Genomic DNA, 21528 nt, shown 5'->3' on the forward strand with positions numbered 1-21528 from the left:
TAGGAGTAATGCTTGCTTTTCGAAAGGGCTCAGGTTCAATTCCTAGCATCCATGTGGTAGTTCAAAACTGTGTCTGTAATATTTTCTTCCCCTGTTTTGTTTCATCTTGTTTTCGACACAGGGTTTCTCTGTGAGCTTTTAGAGAATGTCCTGGAACCCACGTCCTGGAGCCAGCCTCGAATTCACAGAGATCCACCTGCCTCTGCCTTCCGAGTGCTGGGATTAAAGGCACGCAACACCACATCCCAGCCTGCTTTGTCTGTACTTTTATTCTTAGGGATCTCTCTGTTTCCATGGGCGCAGGCACAAATGCCATGCAGACATGTATAGAAGCAAATACCCATAAACACAAAATAAAGAAAAAATTTGTAAAAATTAAAATTCTTATTATACTTATTTCATATGAGTATATAATGTACTTTGAGCATCTTCCTGCCAAACATGCTCTACCTCTCTTAAGTAGCTAATTTTTGCCCTGACTTTTCTAATACTCTATACATACATGAGTGTGTCTGAATGTATGTCTATGTATAATATGTATACCTGGTGTCCTTGAAGGTCAAAAGAAGGTGTCAGATCCTCTAGAAAATGGAGTTACAGATAGTTGTGAGCTGCTATGTGAGTGTTAGTAATTGCACCTTGGTCTTGAAGAACAGTCAGTGCTTAACCACTGAGCCATCACTCCAGCCTGTCCCCAACTTTACTATTTTAACCAATTCTAAGTATACATATCAGCAGCTTTTGTTGTATTCAGCAAGGATGTAAAACCATCATTCCTATCTATATCTCAAGCTCTTTCTCCACTCAAAGAGAAACTCTAGTATCCTTTCTAAATGATGCTTCAACATCTCCTTTTCTTGCAAGTGGAATTATGAAATATGTCCTCTTCTAGTATGGCTTACTTTACTTATAATAATGATTTTGAGGTTGCCCACATAGTCATGTATGTCTGAGCTTCCTTCCATGTTACATCTGGATACTATTTAACTAGGTGCACATATCATATGGTGTTTATATATTTGCTGTAGAATAATCCTTTTGTACACTGTGAAGATTTCACACCAAATTGGTTTTTTAAAAGCTGGATTGAACAGTAGTCAAGCAGGAATTATAAGCAGGACAACCTAACTAGGGAGAATGAGGGGAAGAAGAAGGGAGTCAGAGGAGTTGAGAGCCAGCCACAGAGAAGCAGAATGTGTAGAAAATGAGAGGTACTCAAGTCATGAGCATTTTTGCAAAGCATAGATAAGGAATATGAGTTAATTTAGATGTAATAGTTAGCTAGTAACAAGTTTGAGCTATTGGCCAAGCATTTACAATTCATATTTAGTTTCCTGGAGCTGGGGTTATTTGGGAAGTGGTTGCTGGTTATCTGGGAGCAGGTAGCTGGGACAGGCAAACTCTACCTACACACATTCTCCACTGATAGATACTTCACTGGATGCCCGCTTTAACTACTGTGAGTCAAAATGTAAGAAGCACCATTATACCTATTTAGATACTTTAATTTCTTTGAGCTATATCCAGGAATTACAATGGCTGAACTACACGGTAATTCTTTGGACTAACTTTCTGGGAAATGCTAACACTATGTTTTACACTGACTGTGTTAATTTTCCATTCTTACTCGAATGTATAATATCCCCAGTTCTGCATATGTTGCCAGCACCTGGTATTTTCTGCTTCCGTATACCTACTGTACTATGAAAATGATGCTTCACTATGATTTTGATTTGTTTTCTTCTCTAGAGAAATGTGCAAATGTCATAACCAGTAAAATCTCATGTAAGTAATTCTAGTATCCAATATAAGAATAGATTTCTACTGATTTTACAATTATTAGTTCTCATTATGGACCATTTTTGCTTTGTTTTGCTTTTGCAGATGTCTTCTTTTAGCTCTCAGAATGCATTTAAGGGAATAACCTATGCTTCCTCTTCTCCTCATCCAGATTGTGTGTATTAAAATATATTCCATGTTTAATTACTGTATGTGTGCACAGGTGCAAATGAGTGAAGCAGTGCCTGGGGGAGGTTGTGAGGCATCAATATTCTCATACGACTCGAGTTACAACCAGTGGTGATCTGCATGGTATGGGTACCTGGAAAAAAAAAAAAAAAAAAAGTAGGTCCTTCACAAGAGCAGTATGTGCCCTTAATTACTGAGCCTTCCACTCCAAACCCATGAACAATATTTGAAGACTGGTTACCATTTCCAGAGCACATCAAAACTAAAATAGACACCCCATCCTTTCCCTCCCTGGCTTTTGAGGTTTGCATAATAACCTCATCCTCATTTTTCCATAGAAATCTACAGCCTTTACCTGGATACTCAGGGAAGTAGAGCATTCCCAACTGGACTGACCTTACTGAAACTTAAGATTGCATTTGCTACCAGGAGGCCCCATTTTCCAGTTGGGTTTGCTGGCACTCCAGGATGAACTTATGGACTCTAATTAGGTATGACTTGGAATTAGAGCTCTACCCATTAGCTAACGTGCTGTCCCCAATTAGAAGCCCTCAGGTAGCACTGAGAAGCAATCAGAACAAATAGAAAATCACCTTGATTCTATGGATATTAAAAGAACTACCTCAAGGCCAAACACAGGCTCAATCACCAGCAAAAGCCCAAGATCTAATAAGCCTACAACACTATAAGCAGCTCCCCAAATCATAATTACCCACCAGAAGTACTATGTGTCTGTCTATCCTGAGAAGCAAAGGAACATGGTGTTTTCTGTTGATATCAAATACTAAATATTTAGCCTATTCATGATTCTAGACACACAATGCTACCCTTAATTAGATGTTATTAAAGGCTTTTTATTGAAGCTTGAGATTTAAGCAGATAGTTAATCACATTAGGGAGCTTTTAGTACTCACCAAACAAGCTTAATGACATTTGAGGCCAATGTCTTAGGGAATAAAAACTGAGGCTATATAAACTTACACTAATTTTCCTCTTAATTCTGGCAATCTACTATATCCATATTCCCTGACTGCAATTTTGAAATGCTAGCATAAGAAAGTCCAAACTGAAGAACACATTAAATACAAATAAACCTACTCCTCAAAAATATATATCAGGATTAATGAATCATTGTGGTCTGAGTTTTCTTAGCACACAAAAACCGAGGCCAAAATTTGAACTCAGGGCCATCTTATTTCAAGCACATTAGTGAAAGTTATTCATAGATTCACTTACCTCTTTAGCATCCCAGAGAAATAAAAAGAAAACAATCCATACAGCCAATACACACACACACACACACACACACACACACACACACACTACACATGTGCAAACACACACACACACATATGTGCACATATATATCACAGATAGATATACTGAAGCATTGACAGACTTCAAATAACAACACACAAAAACATGTACTTAGCAAAACAGAGCTTGTAACACAGAATAAAATGGACATTTAGTAACTGAAAATTATACAACTGACACCACAATGCTTTGTTGTGGAATATTTGGTAACTATTGTACCACCATTCCTCTGTCTTGAATCATGAATTTTGGTTGCCCTAATCAAAACCATCCAGCAAAATTCTGATCCAACAATTTTTTATACATATTGATTTTCTGGGCACTGACTATAAATAAAACTCCATGGTCAAGACCAACCTACTTAGTAAAGCAGGTTACCTATATGGAATAAAATATTTTATGGAACTTGATCTATTCTAGGTTAGAACTAAGTTCAAATGATGAAAAAGCCATTTTTTCTTTATATAATTAATTTTGTGTGTTAGCAATCAAGTGACTTCCAGATTATTAACCTAACAACTCAAATATAAACAGGTCACAAGTGCACGACATTTGAAACCTCTCAACAAAACCAGCCACATTATCCCAAGGTACTCCTAGGCCAAGCCTCCTTAATTAGCATAATGATGTCTGGCTGTAGAGTAGCATGCCTTTAATCCCAGCACTGAGGAGGCAGAGCCAGGTTGATGCCTGAGTTCAAAGGCCAGCCTGGTCTACAGAGGTGAGTTCCGACCAGCCAGGACTGTTATACAGAGAATCTTTTTGGCTCAAGAAACAAAACAAACAAAGAAACCAAAGGGGAAAACAAACAAACAAACAAACAAAAAAGTATAGAATGCTACCTTTTATTTTTTTTAGCTAGCATGCAAAAATAATAGGCTTCCATATGATATCTTTTTGTTTGCTTGTTTGTTTTGTTTTCATGAGACAGGGTTTTTCTGTATTGCTTTGGAGCCTGTCCAGGAAATAGCTCTGTAGCTACAAGGCTGACCTCAAACCTGCAGAGAGATCCACCTGCCTCTGCCTCTCCAAGTGCTGGGATTAAGAGGGTGTGTCCCCAACACCTGGCTCAATATGAACATCTTAATACACATGAACCACTGTACTTTGATTATATCCCACATTTTGCACATCCTATTATAAGAGCATGTTGGCTATCAGGGAGTCCTTGGCATTGTTTCCAGGATCAGCTTTGTCCATTTCTACAATTAAGGCTGCTAAGGGTTGGTGGAGATTATACTCAATCAATAGACCCAGTTTGGTAAAATTGATATTTTCATTAAGCATTCCAATTCATGCATATAAGCATCTGATATATACTTTTTAGTAGGTACAATACGGGATCCAACTGAGGGCTTTTGCAATATGCTAAGCAAGTCCTTTTCCACTCAGATTCATTCCTAGCATCTGTCTATGACACACTTGAAACAATATGGTTAACTTAGAATATATTTTAAAACAATTCCATTTTTATTAATGAATTTCAATAAAATCTTCAAGTCCATGACTGAAAATTGCTTTAGGATAATTTTGTATGTATGTATGTATGTATGTATGTATGTATACACACACACACACACACACACACACACATATATATATATATATATATTTCTTTTGTATTTACAGTTTTCTTAATTTTCAAACAGCCACAAAGTCATAAACAGGTGTCAAATATAGTCAATAAAAATTTTCCTTTACTTCATTTGATATTGAGTTACCAACCTCATATACTTATCAACCACACATAATATTGGTGGGGGAGGAAGTGTGGAGGAGTTTCCAGGAACCAAAATAATTTCCTTTATAAATCAATTAAGCTGTCAAAATCTGAAAACAAATACATTCATTCCAAGAAATTTCACAGCCTATTCAGCTTCACCAGCTGTTCTGATTACAAGTTTTGTATGAAGGGGTCTGGTTAAAACTGCCATCACTTACACTGTCCTCACAGGTTTCTTCTGCCTAAAGCAGATGAATTTTAAAGGTTTATTTACTCTCAATACACCACAACTTGGAAAGATGACAGGCACTTGTGTTCCTCAGCCTAGGTGCCAGATGTTTCCACAGGATTGGATCAGGTCAGTCAGCACTGGCAAGAATGAAGCTGATTCCTTGTGCAGCACATTATGTGGGCAGAACCCTCACCCCCGCTGCGAAGACAGTCCCCTCTGATTCCTTCCACCTAGGATTCTCCACTGTGCAACTTCTCATTTGCCCTTTGCAATGAATACCTGTTTCTTGTGGGCAGCTAATTTTAATTTCTTGTTCACCAACTTTCAATTTGCTCACCTAATTAAATTTCAATAGTTAGACAGTTTTCTATTTGACTTAGAATGTTATCATCTGCTGCAAGTGTTATTTTGAAAGTGCACAATTTGTTTAAAGCTCTCCCAGGGGGAACTCACCTTAAAATATCTCTCTCTACTTTCATATGACTTCACAAATTTTGGTCATTTCCCTTGTTTCCTAGATGATATTTTGGGGTCGGTTTGCACATACTCAACCCCAGCTTGGAAGTAAGTCTATTTCTTGAAAGAGGTTCAAGTGTGTTGATAGGGAATAAGGTATTTATAAGATGAAATAGGGTTAAAAACTGTGATAACTTCTATTAGGGTTAGCTATTGCCAGGTCCTTTCAGGACAGTTGCTGAGGAATGCATAAGATATATTCATTCATAAACAGAGGAACATACATACTTGTGTATGTGTGCACACATGCATGCATGTGAACATGTGGTCATAGAAAAGTGCAGGTATGTATAGGAGCACACTCATGTCAAGTTTAGAGCAAGGCATTAGATGCTTCCTCTACCTCTCTGCATTACAGCTTTGAGACAGGCTCCTGTCACTGAACTGGATAAAGGAGCTAACCATTTTACTTAGGCAGAATAACTGGTGAGGTGGAATTATTTCTCTCCACCCAGTAATGCTGAGGTTACAGACACACACAAACCCATGACCCATGCCACTTTTTTTTTTTTTTTTTTTAATGTAGGTGCTGGAGATTCAAATTAGAGGGCCTTGTGTTTATAGAGCAAACACTACATATCCACTGAGCCTCCCTACAAACCACATTTCTAAATCTACTGATTGATGCATGTTTGGAAAACACAAATTCACACTAACACACAAAGCTGAATGCAACACAAGCATTAACTACTTTCTGAACCTATAGCCAGAATCCAGCTTCATTATTTTAAACATTTAAATTTATTTTTAGTCCCCCACGAAACAATTCTTCCACGTGCTGCCCAGTCCCCTATAGTTCCTCCTATCACTTCACTCTCAAAGCTGGCACCAGTCACTTCCACCATGGATGTTCTCCTCCTCTTCCTAAGCTTTCATAGCCATACTAGTCTGTTCTCTACTCATCCTGATACACTCCCTGTGCTATCTGCATATTTACACACCACTTAAAACATTTTTGCACAAAAGATTGTCTTTGGACGGTCCCTAGTCCTAGATGCTGGCTCACATGGGTAATGAAAACTTCTTATTCTTTGTAACGCTTATTAGTGATTGTGCATTAAAACCCAACATGAATTTTTTTTAAAGCAAGCACTTGTGATATGCGTGCAGATCCATTTTGTTTATATTTACATAGTTGCCTTTATTGTTTCAGATCAGAGGCAATCAGCAAAACATTGTAGCGCTTTTTTTGTGCATGTATATGTGTATGGAAAATAAGAGGACAACCTTAGCTATTGTTCCTAGGCACCATTCCACCTTGGAGTTGTTTCTGTTTTTCTGAGACAAGCTCTCACATTAACCCTCTCACATTGTCAAGGAGATTAGGGGGACTGACCACCAACACCAGGATCCCATTTCTCTACTCTAACCTTAGTGCACGGGATTACAGTGTTCATCCCTACATACCTAGCATTTTTAACTTGGGTTCTTGGGATCAAACTCATGCCTTCTATAATATTTTACCATTGAGGCCATCCCAGCCCAGAATACTTTAGCTTTGAACCTTGTGGAGGAATTTGAAAGAACATATGTTAATAAAGGGGCTAGCTTAACAGCACAGAACAACCCTTTTAAGATCATTCAAATCCAAGAACATATTCTCTTAAGAAACAAGCCCCTTCTCTGAGGATGTTGTGGGGATGACACCTGGTAGGCCTGCAGAACCAAACAGTTTTCCATTACTGACTATATGTTGATGAGTTCTTTTCTAAAAATGCTATAGTTCCTCTTTTCTTTAGAGAATAATGTTTAGAACAAACTCATATCTTCCTCTTCCGCTGGCATAGATGGTTTCAAGCATATGGCCCCTGCTGATAGAATAAGATATTCTGGTGAGCTCTCTCCTGAGGGCTAAAAAATTCAATGCAATTCCATCTGTATTGAGGTACACAGAAAGCTACTAAGCATGTCATTGTTTCAATTCTGCTTGCTTTTTCAAAAGCTGAATTGTCTAAATACAATGTACTACTTGAAACATACACATTTAGACTTTAGTAGAATTAAAATACTAAATTAATATCCAGATAACTACAAATACACTAAAAATAATTATTCATATTCAAATTCACAAGAAAAGAACCACAATGAACTAATAAGAAATAAATAGAAAAAAAATTACACATAATTACCTCAATTATACAACAGTTTTAATGTATACTTCTGAAATTTATAGCATAAACATCCATAGATAAAATGTTGTATTTGTATTAAAACACAAATAATGCATAGTAACTACAAAAATAACAGAAAAAAATAATATACAGTGAACAAAAAAGCAAAATAAAAACCAACCCACAGAAAAATCCAAGAAAGAAAATTGAGAACCTGTTGATAGTCATGACAGATGGGCAAGGAACACTGCTACCTACTTTAGCATATTTATACACTTAGAGATGTACTAGAAAATGCTAATTGGAAATTATGCTACATTAGAAAAGACACCCTGGAATACTATATGCCATCTTGCTAATCCTGGACACTTACTGAGACCACTACTGATTAACTGGTATTCTTAACAGCTACATTCTTCAGTTTTGTTTTCTGAGAAAGGCTCACATGTCTCCAGGCAAGTTCCAGGCAAGTTTCAAACATGCTACAATGCTCAAGCTCATCTGAACTCCTGATCCTCCGTTCTTTATCTCCTAAGTGCTAGACTTACAGGGGTGTGACATCACACTTACCTTTGTATTTATTTTAAGAAATAAAAATATCTACAGAAAAGAATATATATAAAATATATATATATATATATATATATATATATATATATATATATATTCAGAAAAAGAGAGCCAGCAATTTGTGTATTCTATTCCATCATTCATTCATTCTTTAAGTATTTGCTGAGCATTTTCTAAGAGCCAGCAACAAGCTGGTATCAATAACCACAGAAGTGAGCCAAGACTTCATAGTCCCCCCCCACAGTCCAAGGCTACCACTTTGTAAAATTAGGGAAAAGACAAGAGGAGGTGAAAATTTTGATAACCTCTAGAAGGCATGACTCCAGGGTTTCAGGTTGTAGACTTAAATCTGATAGTCTTCTGATGGTAATAAAAACTTAGCTTGCAGAAGACACCACCCTACACCTTAGCAAAGGTAGTTTACCCACTGGCTGTTTCCTTAAAATGCTATTCAACTACTATAGGAAGTAAAAGTGCTACAGAACTCATTCTGGTACTGAGATGGGGTCTCAGTGAGAGACATATGGTTGGGGTTTTTGTACTCAGCTCCACAGAGAAGAAGATAAAGGTTTTTTTTTCTTTGAAAAACAAAAACAATTAATTTAAGGATGTTAGGAAGAATCTCACCTGCAGAGACACCAGAGGACAAACCCAAGCCCACAGTAAGGGTCCAAGCAGATGGCCACTTCTCTAGAAGGGGTGAAAGCTCACATTGCAGCCAATAGAGCGGCAAAAGGCACTGGTGGCTGCATGAGACATCTGAAAGACAGAAAGGAAGTAAAAAATAAGTGACTATACACCCAGCTTCCAGTGACATCTGTGGGACATTTCTAATTTCATGGCAATGAACATTAAATGCCCCTAAGATACTTTTAGAGACAGAGATAGCCAAAGTGAGCTTGGGTCACATTGTTCTGGAAGGTGGATGCTGATGTTCTTTCTCATTACTCTTCCTACTTTCCTTCTTTTTTTTTGAGGGTGGATGGGTAAGGGAAGGTAGTAGACATGTTCTCTCACATGTCACCCAAGGTGGCCTGGAACTCACCACAAAGCCTACTCTGGCTTTTAATTTGTGGCAATCTTTCTACCTTAACCTTCTGAGTTGTGTGGATTACATTCAGGAGTCATTACACTTAGAAGGCTTCCATTTTGAACAAATAAACCTCACTCAAAACTTCTTGACTCTCCTTGTAACTCCAGCAGTGGGGAAACGAGAATGCTTTGAATATGAAAAACAGTATATATACAGGGATTCCTGAGTCCACATAACTGCCTACAGGTAGATGAAGGTATGAGGCTCCATGACCACCTCTGCAATAGAGACTGGGTTTTTATTTCCCTTGAAGTTCAGGGACCCTTACAGCACCTGCTCACTATATGCAGGTGCCTATACTTTGTAAGCACGGGAATCTCATGTTTATGTGCCTCATAAGTGAAAGAACATGCTGAAAATCACATAAATGAGTTTCCCAGAAGTAAAGCCCTGGAACCTCCTAGGGTAACCCTCGGGTCCTTCCTATATATGACTATTCCACAATGAAATCACAGTCAAACCCTATCTCTGTGTAGTATGGAAGACAGTGAAGCTCTTTCGGTGTAACCCTCTTCCTCTCTTCCCCTCAGAATAGATCTTGTACAATAAACACGGTAACGAATTCTGAAACACCACAGATTGTATTTAACAATATCATTGTTTTTGTGAGAACTTGATAACCAAGTCAACTGCTGAGAAGTCAAGGAAGCTTAGAAAGCTGTATTTGATATGATGGGTTAAAATATGTCACAAGTTAAATGTGAAGCAGCTTGCCACTGCAGTGCTAATTTATAAACTGAACTAGTAAAGAACACAAACAAGGAAATCCAATCCATTCATTCAACACTTTATTCACTTAGCCGAGATAAAAGAAAGAAGGGTGGAGCGTCCTTTCATTATCAAGTGTCAGTTCATTGTCAGAAGAAAGGGAAAGGCTGTATTATGATCTACTTGCTGAATTCATCCCAGTAATGGAGAGTTACTTTAAAATGCAATGTATGTATGTATGTATGTATGTATGTATGTATGTATGTATGTATGTGTATATGTAAGTGTATGTAAACACACAGATCCATAGCTTCTACTTAATGGAAAAACAAAGCTATAGTTATACCATGTTCCTCTAAGATCCTGTCATTCTTTGAATCTTAGTAAATTCTCCTACCAAGTACTCAAGGTAAGTGATCAAAGCAACCTTTACTTCCTAGATGCACTGGGAAGGGAACCATGCAGAACCAGAAAACAGCCCTTCTGTTCATTAGGTTAAATCTGCTATGCTAAGTGCTTGTTCTGTTACTTTACAAGGCACTGTATTCAGTGCTAGGAATTAAAACAAAACAAAACTACAACCAGGTGTGGTACACTGTTATTCAGCTCTTGGGAATCTTGGGCAAACCGACTGCTGCAAATTTTAAGGCAGTCTGAGCCACATAGTAAATTCCAAACCAGTTTCAGGTACAGAGATTCTCTCTATAACAAATAACAAGAATTCATCATGTGGTGGACAGTTCAGACACAGTGGGAAACTACAAGGTCTGCCAGCACTTTTCCAAATATGATCAATATAAAGACAGTGGAAAGAAGGGTGCTCACATCTCCCTGGCTGGGAGCTATGGAATCTTCTAGGTTTTGAGAGTAGTTCTAACACAGTGGCATGAGGACAAACAGGTTAATAAAAAACAACACAGGGAAAAAAGCCAAAAACCAAAAACAACAACAACAACAACAAAACCAAACCACACAAAACCTTCCATCTTCTAAGCACATTCCAATCTGGGCCCTAAATTGGGAATCTATTTTGGTATGAAGTGTAAATTCCTGATTTTTACTAGATAACCTCAGACTTGAATAAAGAATTATCTTTTGCCAGATTCCAAGCAACAAAGGACTTTGAGATGCACCAAAAGCAGATCCCTGAATCCATGTGCATCAGATGTGAGACAGCCTCAAACCTATGTACTGCTTATATTGGTTGCACTATGATATAATACATGACATGTCCTAAGCAGATTTGTATTTCAGTACCATTTTGCTTTGCCTGATGTTAAGTTAGTGTCCTTTCCCTGGAGGTATACAACTATGCGTGCCACAGATCATTCCAAGTCCAACATAACACAATTAAATGGGTAAAATGTAAGAATTAGCTATAGCACCTTCATGTATCCTTCTGTTTTATATGAATCCTGACATTTCAAAGCATCAATTACAGAGAAAACACACACAGATTCTTCTAACTTTCATGGTATACAACTGAATGCTTTTGTTCAATAGCTAAAATTAAGTAAGAATTTCTTCCAGAGAAAAATGGTGTCTCTGCAACCTTATGGGACTAAAGAGACAGATATTAGAGGAGACAATATGCCAGACAACTTCTCCTATTTTAAGGGCATTTCAGCCCTTAAAATTAAAGGGTTCTGTTAACTGATACTACAATATACTTCTTTTCACATATTCAGCAAACAGATCATCAAAAATTGGAAAAACATTTTAAGAGTTTGAAATAAATTCTAGTTACCCATCTCTCTGAGTTTTTCTATGGTGTTTAAGAATTAAATTGAGTCACCAGGAAATAATAACACATATCATAGTATCTGTTTCATGTAGATATATCTTTATTAAATTATGATTTAATATTATAGTTCCCACTTCCATGCTTCATGAGAATAACTGGAAGGATGGGTTTATATTTTGGCTCTGACAGGAAGGAATTCAAAGCTCACTTGAGGATGACAGTAATTAACTCATCTTGCTCTGAGAATATTTCTTTTAGGAAGTTATTTTCTAAAAGAAAAATTATTTAATATTCTTAGATACTTGGGCATGCTTTCTCTATTCCACTGAAGACATCAAATCTGAGAACTAAGTAACAGGTAACCAGCTGAAACTGTCCCAATGCAACACAGAGGAAAAGACTTTAGTTCAGGCTTTAGTTCAAGACCCTGACACCTGAACTGTGAGGATGCTGATGTTAGGTGACATCAGTAGTTCTATCCTTTGACAGTCAAAAGGCTCTCATGGTAGCTTCACCAAGTGTCAATCTTACAGGGTTATGATTATGTTCAAGCTTAATAAGAAAAGAATGCAGTACAAAAATGCAGAGCTGAGTAAGAAGGGTAGCAAGCAAGAAGACTGTATATAGCATTCTAGTATGCAGTAAGCTCTGACAATATGACAAATTTGTTAGGTTTTTTTTTCCTTCAGTACTGAAGATTGAATTCAGGGCGGTGAACATGCTAGGTAAGGGATGTATGAGTAAGTCATGTCCCCAGCTTTCCCCAGATTATTTGGAAAGTAGCTGTTGGGTATCAAAAGGTCACATATGTCATAGCTTATATGAAAATCATATCACACCTCTCTCTATGCATCATGGGAACACAATCATATATAACATTAGTGAACAATCAGTGCATGGCTTGTCTGTTGTCCACCACTGGTCTGCACATTGGGCAGACCCCTCCTCTTCTTACCTTTACACCAGCTAGCATCCCGGTTGTGGACACACTAAAGTCAAGGTAAGCCAGCGTGTCTGGGTTGGAAGGTTTGTAGATCTGGGTAGGCCGCTTCTTTGGCAAATCATCTGCAGAAGAAAACAAAGCAATCAGTCTACTTTCATACAGTAAAGACCACAACAAACAAATGTATGTGGAAGCTAGTCCAAGTGCTGACCTGTGTCCAGTATGAGAGGCCATGTCCTGACATCTACAGTGCTGCCGCCTCCCTGGACCTTAGCAGTTTACAGATCAGTTGTGTTGTCATGAGACAAGCAGAGCGACTCACCTGAGGACCAAAGACAAGAAGTAAAGGAATGAATACATCTTGGAAGGGCTCATCATTTATATGCCTATAGATTAAATGTACACAGCTTTAATTCCCAAGAGCTAGCTGAAGAAGTGGAGCTGGTCTGGCTGCAAATGTCACCCATGGTCTGCCAGTGTTGATCCAGCTAATCTCGCTGGCTTGGTGGGTATCTTCTTCCTCCCTGATTGCTCCATGAGCCTCGTTGCTGAAGGTTCATTCATGGTTGAAGAGGATGACCTTTTCCAGTAGTAGAAGGCCATTCTCTAGTCTAGGGTCTCCTGCTAGAACATCCAAACTAATTCGCAAGAGCTAGCTGGGGGTATGGCAAAACCAGGAGCACTGGTCAAGTATATACCCAGGCAACACTTGGAGGCTAGGTTCTGAACTCCCTCGCATTATTCTCACACCCTAGAAAACATCAGAGGCTTCTCTCTTAGCATGTGCTAGTCACAAAAGTTACATACGTAGATACATTGCAGCTATTTTCTAGCAGGACTGTCTTTCTTGGCAGTGTTCCCACAAAGCTACTGAGAACATTCACCAGGGTACCAGGACTATTCTTCGTTTCTTTTGACTCTGCTTCCCATAAGAGAAACATACTCTAGTCTATCGCGATAAAATAAGGATCAGATAAACAAATAGGCCGAATAGATGTTTATTCAGGGGAGAAATAACTTACAACCTAGACAGATGAACACTAGGAAATTCCACCGGATGCTCGAATCCCGCCAGCAAGAGAGCTTTTCCTGGCTCTTCCTCAGACCTCCTTCCACAGGTCGCATCTGCCCATGGCTCCACCCCAATGGGCGTGGTCAGTGCCACAGAATGACTATGTCACTACACTAGTCTTTTCAACTTCCTTATACTTAAAAACAAACATATACACTCTAAAAACAAGGAAGATAACCTTCTAGATTCAGAAGAAAGGAACTTGAAGAAAATACTGTTTTTCATTCAGATTGCTTCTTTGTGTTTGGTGATGAAGCCTTCTCTATGGAGCCAATATGAGGCACCCTCAGTGTCAATGCATTGCAATAGCTGCTCACAGCTGGCCAAAGCTTCCATGTTACTCAGCTTGGTTCTTACTCCCTAAGCTAGATGATTAATTCCCTGGGAGACAGACTATTTCCAATTCTATTACTTTCATTGCAAATCCACTTGTACGGCTAGTAGCTGCCCCAGGAGACTACAGGTCTATGCCTCACAGCATGCCCCTGAGCATAGGCAGGTGAAAGGCACACAGCCTCCTACTCAGGCCTTGGTTACCTCTACAATCATCTTGACTGTAGGCAATGTTGTTGCAATGTTCTGTGGATGTGGCGGGCCGCACGGTGATTGGCACACAGCCTGCATACAGGCAACCATAGAATGCAGCAATCAGGTCTATTCCTACATGAGAGGGAAAGCAGAAATACTTACATGAAGCCAGTCACATTGCTTAATGATCACCACTGCTCTTTCTCAGTGAAAGTTCTAGTCTTGGAAAATTCAGACAGTTAAGGAAACAGACCTTTAAAGAGCTCCTTTCCTGTGCCTTTTGGTCTCCAGTATTACTTTCTTATGGCTTGCCCTTTTTTCCTATTTTTTTCTTTGAAGCAATCTTATTTTATATGTTAACCCCAGTTCCCTCTCCCTTCCATTGTCCCATGCCCCCTCGACTGACCCCACCACCCCCCAATACACTCCCCCAGGGAGGGTGAGGCCTTCCATGGGTGATCATTAAAGTGTGTCATATTATTTGGGGGAGGGCCTAGGCCCTCCCCTGTGTATCTAGGCTGAGAGAGTAGCCCCCAATGGAGAATGGGCTCTCAAAGTCCATTTGTGCACTAGGGATAAATACTGGTTCCACTGTCAGAGGACCCATAGACTGCCCAGTGCTCCTAACAGACACCCATATTTGGAAGGCTTGGTTCAGTCCAATGCTGGTTCCCCCAGCTTTACGACTAGGGTCCATGTGTTCCCACTTTATCAGGCAAAGACACAACATGCTAAGACAACTTAGTTGTTTCATTTATATGTCATTTCAATGGTATGATTATGACTAGAGGCTGAAAACTTTACTACTACCAATAATATGAACCACCTTACAGCTTAATCAAATGTAGCTATAAAAGTTTGGGTATGTATTGTTTTAAGCCTCTAAAGCAGTGTTAACATGTAGCTTAGGCCCCATGAATGAGAACAGCCTGGTGAGAATCTAAACAGATACAGAGAACATGGTAGGCAGTAACCCAGCAACTCCACAAGTATAGTTGGGGACAACAATGTGCCCTCCTCCCATTGCTGTCCTTGCTACCTCTCGGGGGTCAGGTCTCATCCTATTGCTTTACCTGGAGGGTAGACTAATGCCACATGGTCTCCATCTTGCAGGTGGCCCCTTTTCCATCAGCATAACTGCTATCTTCTCTGCACGTTTGTGAAGCTGAACACATGTCAATGAGTTTGCAATTGTTCCCTGAGCATGATAAGAAGAGGTGGTTAGGGAGATTGTCACCATAGCAGATTATGCAGCATATAATCCATTTTATACAAAATTCTTAGGTCAGTGGGTTTAGATGTAGCCATAGTTATGAACCATAATTATAATGGTCATATTTAGAATGTTTTTTTCTTCTAATATATCAGAAGAAACTTGACTCTCCCCCTCCCTCAAAAGCCAACCATCAACAGCTCTCTAGGCAGTTCAAGTACACTTTCATGTAGATTTTTAAAAAATATGTAAAAACAAAAAGAAAACATCTTTAAGCTAAAAATACCTTGAAAGAGGCTTACCAATGTAGAATATTATTTTAAGATGTGCTACATTTGTTTATGCTGTAGAACATTAGTTTAATGATATAAAGATGTGTTGCTTTTGTTTATGCTACATTTGTTTAATTCTTTTGCTTGTCTAAAATGCCTGATGTTCTAATAAAGAGCTGAAGGGACAATAGGAAGGCAGCAGAAAGTATAGGCAGGGCTGGCAGGCAAAAAGAATAGGTAGGAGGAGTAAGGAGAAAAGGAAGAAGGAGGAGCAAGATAGAACAATGAGGGAAGTCAGAGCCAGCCAGCCACACAGCCAGTCAGAGTAAGAGTAAAAAAGTAAGCTATATAGAAGTAAGAAAAGGAAAAAGCCCAGAGGCAAAAGGTAGTCGGGACAATTTAAGTTAAGAAAGCTGGCTAGAAACAAGCCAAGCTAAGACAGGGTATTTATAAGAAAAAGTAAGCCTCTGAGTGTATGATTTATTTGGGAGCTGGCAGCCCCCCTCTCCAAAAAAGAGCAAAGAGTCAAAGACTAAAATGCAAACAGCAACATAGCAGGAAAGATTAGTGCAGGATAGGAACTGAGAAATATCAAAAGGTATACAATTCATTATTTATGTTGTGAAGAAAAGAATGAATAAACTGTATTACAGCTGGGCATGCAGGTATATGCCTACAGTCCTATATCTTGGGCAAGACAACCAAGAGTTAGAGGTCAGCCTAGGCTATTTAGAAACTTTGTTTTGTTTTATTTTTATTTAAAAATTATTTTTTAATCTTACATAACAACAACCCCAGTTCTCTCCCTCCCTTTCTCCTGTCCCCTGCCTCCCCCCTTTATACTTCCATCCACTCATCAGATTACCCAAGCTAAGACTCCTAGCAATAATGGAGAGGGTGTCTGAACATGCTTTCTCCTTTAATCAGATTAGTGACTACCCTGTCATCATAGAACCTATATCCAGTAACTAATGGAAGCAGATGTAGTGACCCACGAGCTAAGCACTGGACTGTGAGCTACTGGAGTTTTGTTGAAGAGAGGAAGGGAGGGATCACATGAATCAGGTGGGATCAAGACTGTGATGGGGAAGACCACAGAGACATCTGACCAGAGCTAGTAGGAGCTCATAGACTATGGACTGACAGCTGAGGATCCCGCATGGGTCCTAACTAGACCCTCTGAGTATGGGTGACAGTTATGTGACCTGATCTGTTTGGCAGGGGGGTGAGGGGTTGGCAGTGGTACCAGGACCTATTTCAATAGCATGAACTGGTCTTTTAGAGCCCATTCCCTATAGTGGGATACGTTGCTCAGCTTGATACAGGGAATATGGGTGTGGGTGGAGGGGCTTGGTCCTGCCTCAACCTCATTTGCCAGACTTTGTTGACTCCTCAAGGAAGGCTATTTAGAAATTTTGAGAATATCCGGTACTGTCCATATAATCTCTCTTAAAACAAATAAGTGTGTGGGGAGGAGGAGGTGCAAACAAACCCTCTCTCACAAATTACATTCAACTAAAAAAATTCCTGATACAATGTGTAGGTCATTAGCATCAATCATAGGTGCAAAGATCACTGTCTACCGCTACTTTTAAAAGCAATAGACAATTCTGACTAGCAGTTTATGGGGTGAGGAAGACTAGGGGAGCTGAAAATGAAAAGGGATCATGAACAATCTTGGGCTATTAAAGCAAGTAGCTTCAAAGAAGGATGCTGGAGCTTGTGGGACTCATAAGAAAACAGTGAGCTTCAAGACTAGGTTCTGAAACTCCCAAAAGAAAGATATGTGTAAAAGTGAGAGCCTAAAGAAGTTGAGAGGAGGAGCTACTATGTGGAAAACAGCTGTATGGATCACAATTAGGGAGCAATGTCTGGAAAAACACACTTAATTCCTTTCCTAAATGTCCCATGTCATAAACACACATATGGATGGGAGTGCAAGAAAAGTATTTTATGATGCATTAAGATATATACACAAGTACCTCATATTTAGCAAAAAAACATTCACAGTAAATCCAGAGGCCAAGTTGTTGTCTCTGATGACCGACACAATGAAAGGCAAGGTAGTGTGTAACCACCCAGGTTACAGCAGAATCAGCCTTCAGACATCCACTGATGTTGTGATCAGCGTTTTGGATAGAAGAGATGCTAAGCTTGCAAGTCTCCAAATTTATCCTTCTCTCCCACACACTTTTCTTTGCATCTAGGAAGATTAAAATAAGAAAATAGAAACTGGTATGTAAAGTAGACTAGTGAGAAAGAAAGCAGAATACAGCAAAGATGCTGAGTAGGAGTAGGTGTAAGCAAATGAGATGGCATGAGTCTAAGAAACACAGACAAAAATTTATAATTTGGTGCCTTTAAGAATTAGTATTCTCAAGCATTTACTCATGGACATGTCTGTCAACATGACTCAAAACACACATTAAACTGGAATTAAGACCCATTGAATTCTTCAAAGTGGCTATGGGAAATAAAATGAACATCATGGCTCCTCATCAAACCCATTCTTGACACTGGAGTATGGCAGTCTCTTTATAAGGAAAAGCAGCATATCCATGGTCATTCATACACAGCGGATGAGCCTCATGGCATACCAGCAATATGTCTCAGAAGAGAGCTGGCAGAATTAGTGTATACATATGTCCCTATTGGGAACATCTACCCATTTTATGGGGGAGTCCCTCACCATCCTACAGTTAGGGTATGCTTAGTTCTGCCTAAGATAACTACAATTTCTCTAATCAGTTTTCTTCCACTATCAGAAGAGCTAACATGGATCCCTACTATAGTGATCTGAGTTTTTTCTAAAGGACCATGGGTTAAAATTAAATTTCAACTGTGAAATATTAAGACTCCTGGAAATTTATTAGTCCACAGTGTTTAGAGGTAAAGTTTTTGGGGGATAGAAAGTAGGATTATTACATAATGCCATTAGGAATGGAAACTCCATGGTTGAATCATGGTTGATTTCTGAGAAGAGGAAGAGAACATGTAAATATTCAGGGTTCTTTTTTTTTTTTTTTTTCTTGGTTTTTCAAGACAGGATTTTGCTGTAGTTTTGGAAGCTGTCCTAGAACCTTCTCAGAAGATCAGACTGGCCTTGAACTAATAAAGTTGCCCCTACCTTCTACCTCTTGAGTGCTGGGATTAAAGAAATGTGCCACCACTGCCCAGCTCACAGTTCTACTCTTATCTCAGGATTTTATCAGCAAGATAGCTAGCATAAGATGTGACCTCTCAACTTTGCATTCCAAGAAATGTAAGCCAACATAAGCTTTTTAAAGTGAAATGATCTGCCTCAGAGATTTTATTATAGCAACAAAAGGTGGATTAATACAATCACTCATCAATAACCTATTGTTGGAAGACTCAAGCCCATGATTTGCCCTTTTCCTTTCTCTGGTTCTGAGAGTTGAGAAGGTGTATAGCTTACAAAGAGCAGTCACTAATTTCTTCAAAAATACACTTTAATTCTAGTTCCTGAAAATTCCTACCTACAGGCTTTTGACAAAATGTGAAATTTAATTTACATGCTAGATTTTACCTTTGATAAAGTTCTTCAACAATTTCTAAAACACTTGGCTTTTGGGGGGATTAATAAAAAAAATTAACCCATCACACCCCGTGTGTGGAGAAACACGCTTTATGGGAATTAGGATTGATCTGAAGCTAGCATGTATAGAGACTTGAAATTCATTACTATTACGCTTAAGTCCATTCAGAGGCTGGTATGTTGGAAAGAGGTAGATTATCCTATGTTAGGTAGATCTGACGTGATTTTTTGCTCCATACCTGGAGCTATGTAATGAGGTGACCAACAAATGGGTAACTTTCTTGCTTGTAATAAATAGTCTTCACCGGAACACTGGAATCCCTCACTGGGCCACTAGATGTTTAAAGTGTTAAGATCCTTCTTTCCCATATCTAAAGAGTAACTCACAATAGTCTGACAGTTTGAATGCCAATAATAATTAGACATTATTCTATTCCTTGCTTTTCCTCCTTCCAGCTTGCAAGGTTGACTCCACCATATAATGAATATAAAAAGTGACACAAGTATATAGTCACTTGCTCTTTAATAGTCTTGTGTGTTTGTGTTCATGTATGTGAGGGTGCATGTTTTGTGCACATGCACAGAGAGTGAAGAGGGCAACCTCAGATGTAGTTCATCCTCAGCTGCTGTCTACTCCCATCTTTTTTGAGAAGAGTTCTCTCAGTGTCCTTGAACCCAGGGATCCACATGTCTCTACTTTCCCAAGGCTGCAATTATAAGCACTTCATCTTTTTTTCCATTGTACATTACAGGAGTTGAACTCATGTCCTCATACTTATAAGGTAAGCACTTTATTGGATGAACTATTTCTCCAACCTCTATTCAGTTAAGGAATTTAAAAAATCTTTTAATACAATAGAAATACTGCCAATTTTCAGAACATATTTTGTTTTTCCAAGCACTACCTATTAGGAACACACGTTCCAAGTGTTTCCACGATGCTTTAATCATTTAACCTCAGGTAACAGCCATTATTTCCCAACATTCTCATCAGCATTCATGGGAAAAATTTATTTCTAGTCTCAAACCACCAAATAAAAAGCAGATTTCTAGGTAAAGTTATTTTGTCAAGTTAGAACTGTCTTTTAATATATTCATGGGAGAGTTTCTATTGGCAGGATGGTAATGCACAGACATCCTGGGGGTCAGCCTCCATTCTAAACACAACAAATATTAATGTCACTGACTGTGAACTTGACACTATTTTAAAGTTTTATTATAACAACTGAAACAATCAAGGAATGAAGAAAAGGCCAAATAAAAGTCATGGTTTGAAATTACAAAGAAAAATACTCCAAATAAACAAAACTAAAAAATTAAATGATTTGGCTAGAGTTCCTGGTAAAATTAAAAAAGGATATTCTGCATGTTTTGAGAGGGAAAATTTTCCATTGTTAGTGATTATTTTATTTATTTATTTATTTATTTAATAACCAAGTCCATTTAAATGAAAACAAACATTTATAGACAATATTTGGGAATTTGGGGTTAGTGATCATCTTATTATGCAATATTCCAAACTTCAAACTTGCAAACCTCACACCTAATTATGACAGCTAATTGCCATGGATGTAAGTACATGATTGGATACCAAAGGCAACAAGAAGTACCCTTCACATTCTGAAGTCACATGTCCTAATTACCCTAAAAAGATCCATAGTTTAAGAAAGTTAAAGAAAATTAAACTCATAGTTATTAAAATGCTTTGCACAACAATGCAGCATGGGTTGTAAAAAAGCATTGGAAAAGCCACAGGTGACACATAACGGTCCCCCAGACATGTCACAAGAAATTCATTAAAAAAATGAATTCTCATGTATCTATGTACTCTTTTAATGCTGCATTTAGAAAACATGACTATACACATGACCTATGATGTTTTCCTGTTTGACTAAACAAGACATAGATTTAAGTGGAAATTATACTGTAGTGACCATGTTGCTGCTGTGTTACAGGTTGAGC

General features: G+C 38.5%; 1 protein-coding gene across 1 annotated transcript in view; it reads right to left on the reverse strand.

Moving 5' to 3' along the window:
- Positions 1 to 9064: 9064 nt before the first annotated feature.
- LOC127226979 (disco-interacting protein 2 homolog C-like) overlaps positions 9065 to 21528 on the reverse strand; it is a gene marked incomplete at both ends in the record, with an annotated part of 134876 nt that continues 122412 nt past the window's right edge. The window contains 9 exon segments of the mRNA XM_051191183.1: positions 9065 to 9135; positions 9137 to 9196; positions 12938 to 13047; positions 13137 to 13175; positions 13178 to 13247; positions 14535 to 14591; positions 14593 to 14657; positions 15599 to 15644; positions 15646 to 15723. Coding sequence (XP_051047140.1) covers positions 9065 to 9135; positions 9137 to 9196; positions 12938 to 13047; positions 13137 to 13175; positions 13178 to 13247; positions 14535 to 14591; positions 14593 to 14657; positions 15599 to 15644; positions 15646 to 15723 — 596 coding nt within the window.

Source organism: Phodopus roborovskii, unplaced genomic scaffold, assembly GCF_943737965.1.
Source record: "Phodopus roborovskii unplaced genomic scaffold, PHOROB, whole genome shotgun sequence".
Classification (NCBI taxonomy): domain Eukaryota; kingdom Metazoa; phylum Chordata; class Mammalia; order Rodentia; family Cricetidae; genus Phodopus; species Phodopus roborovskii.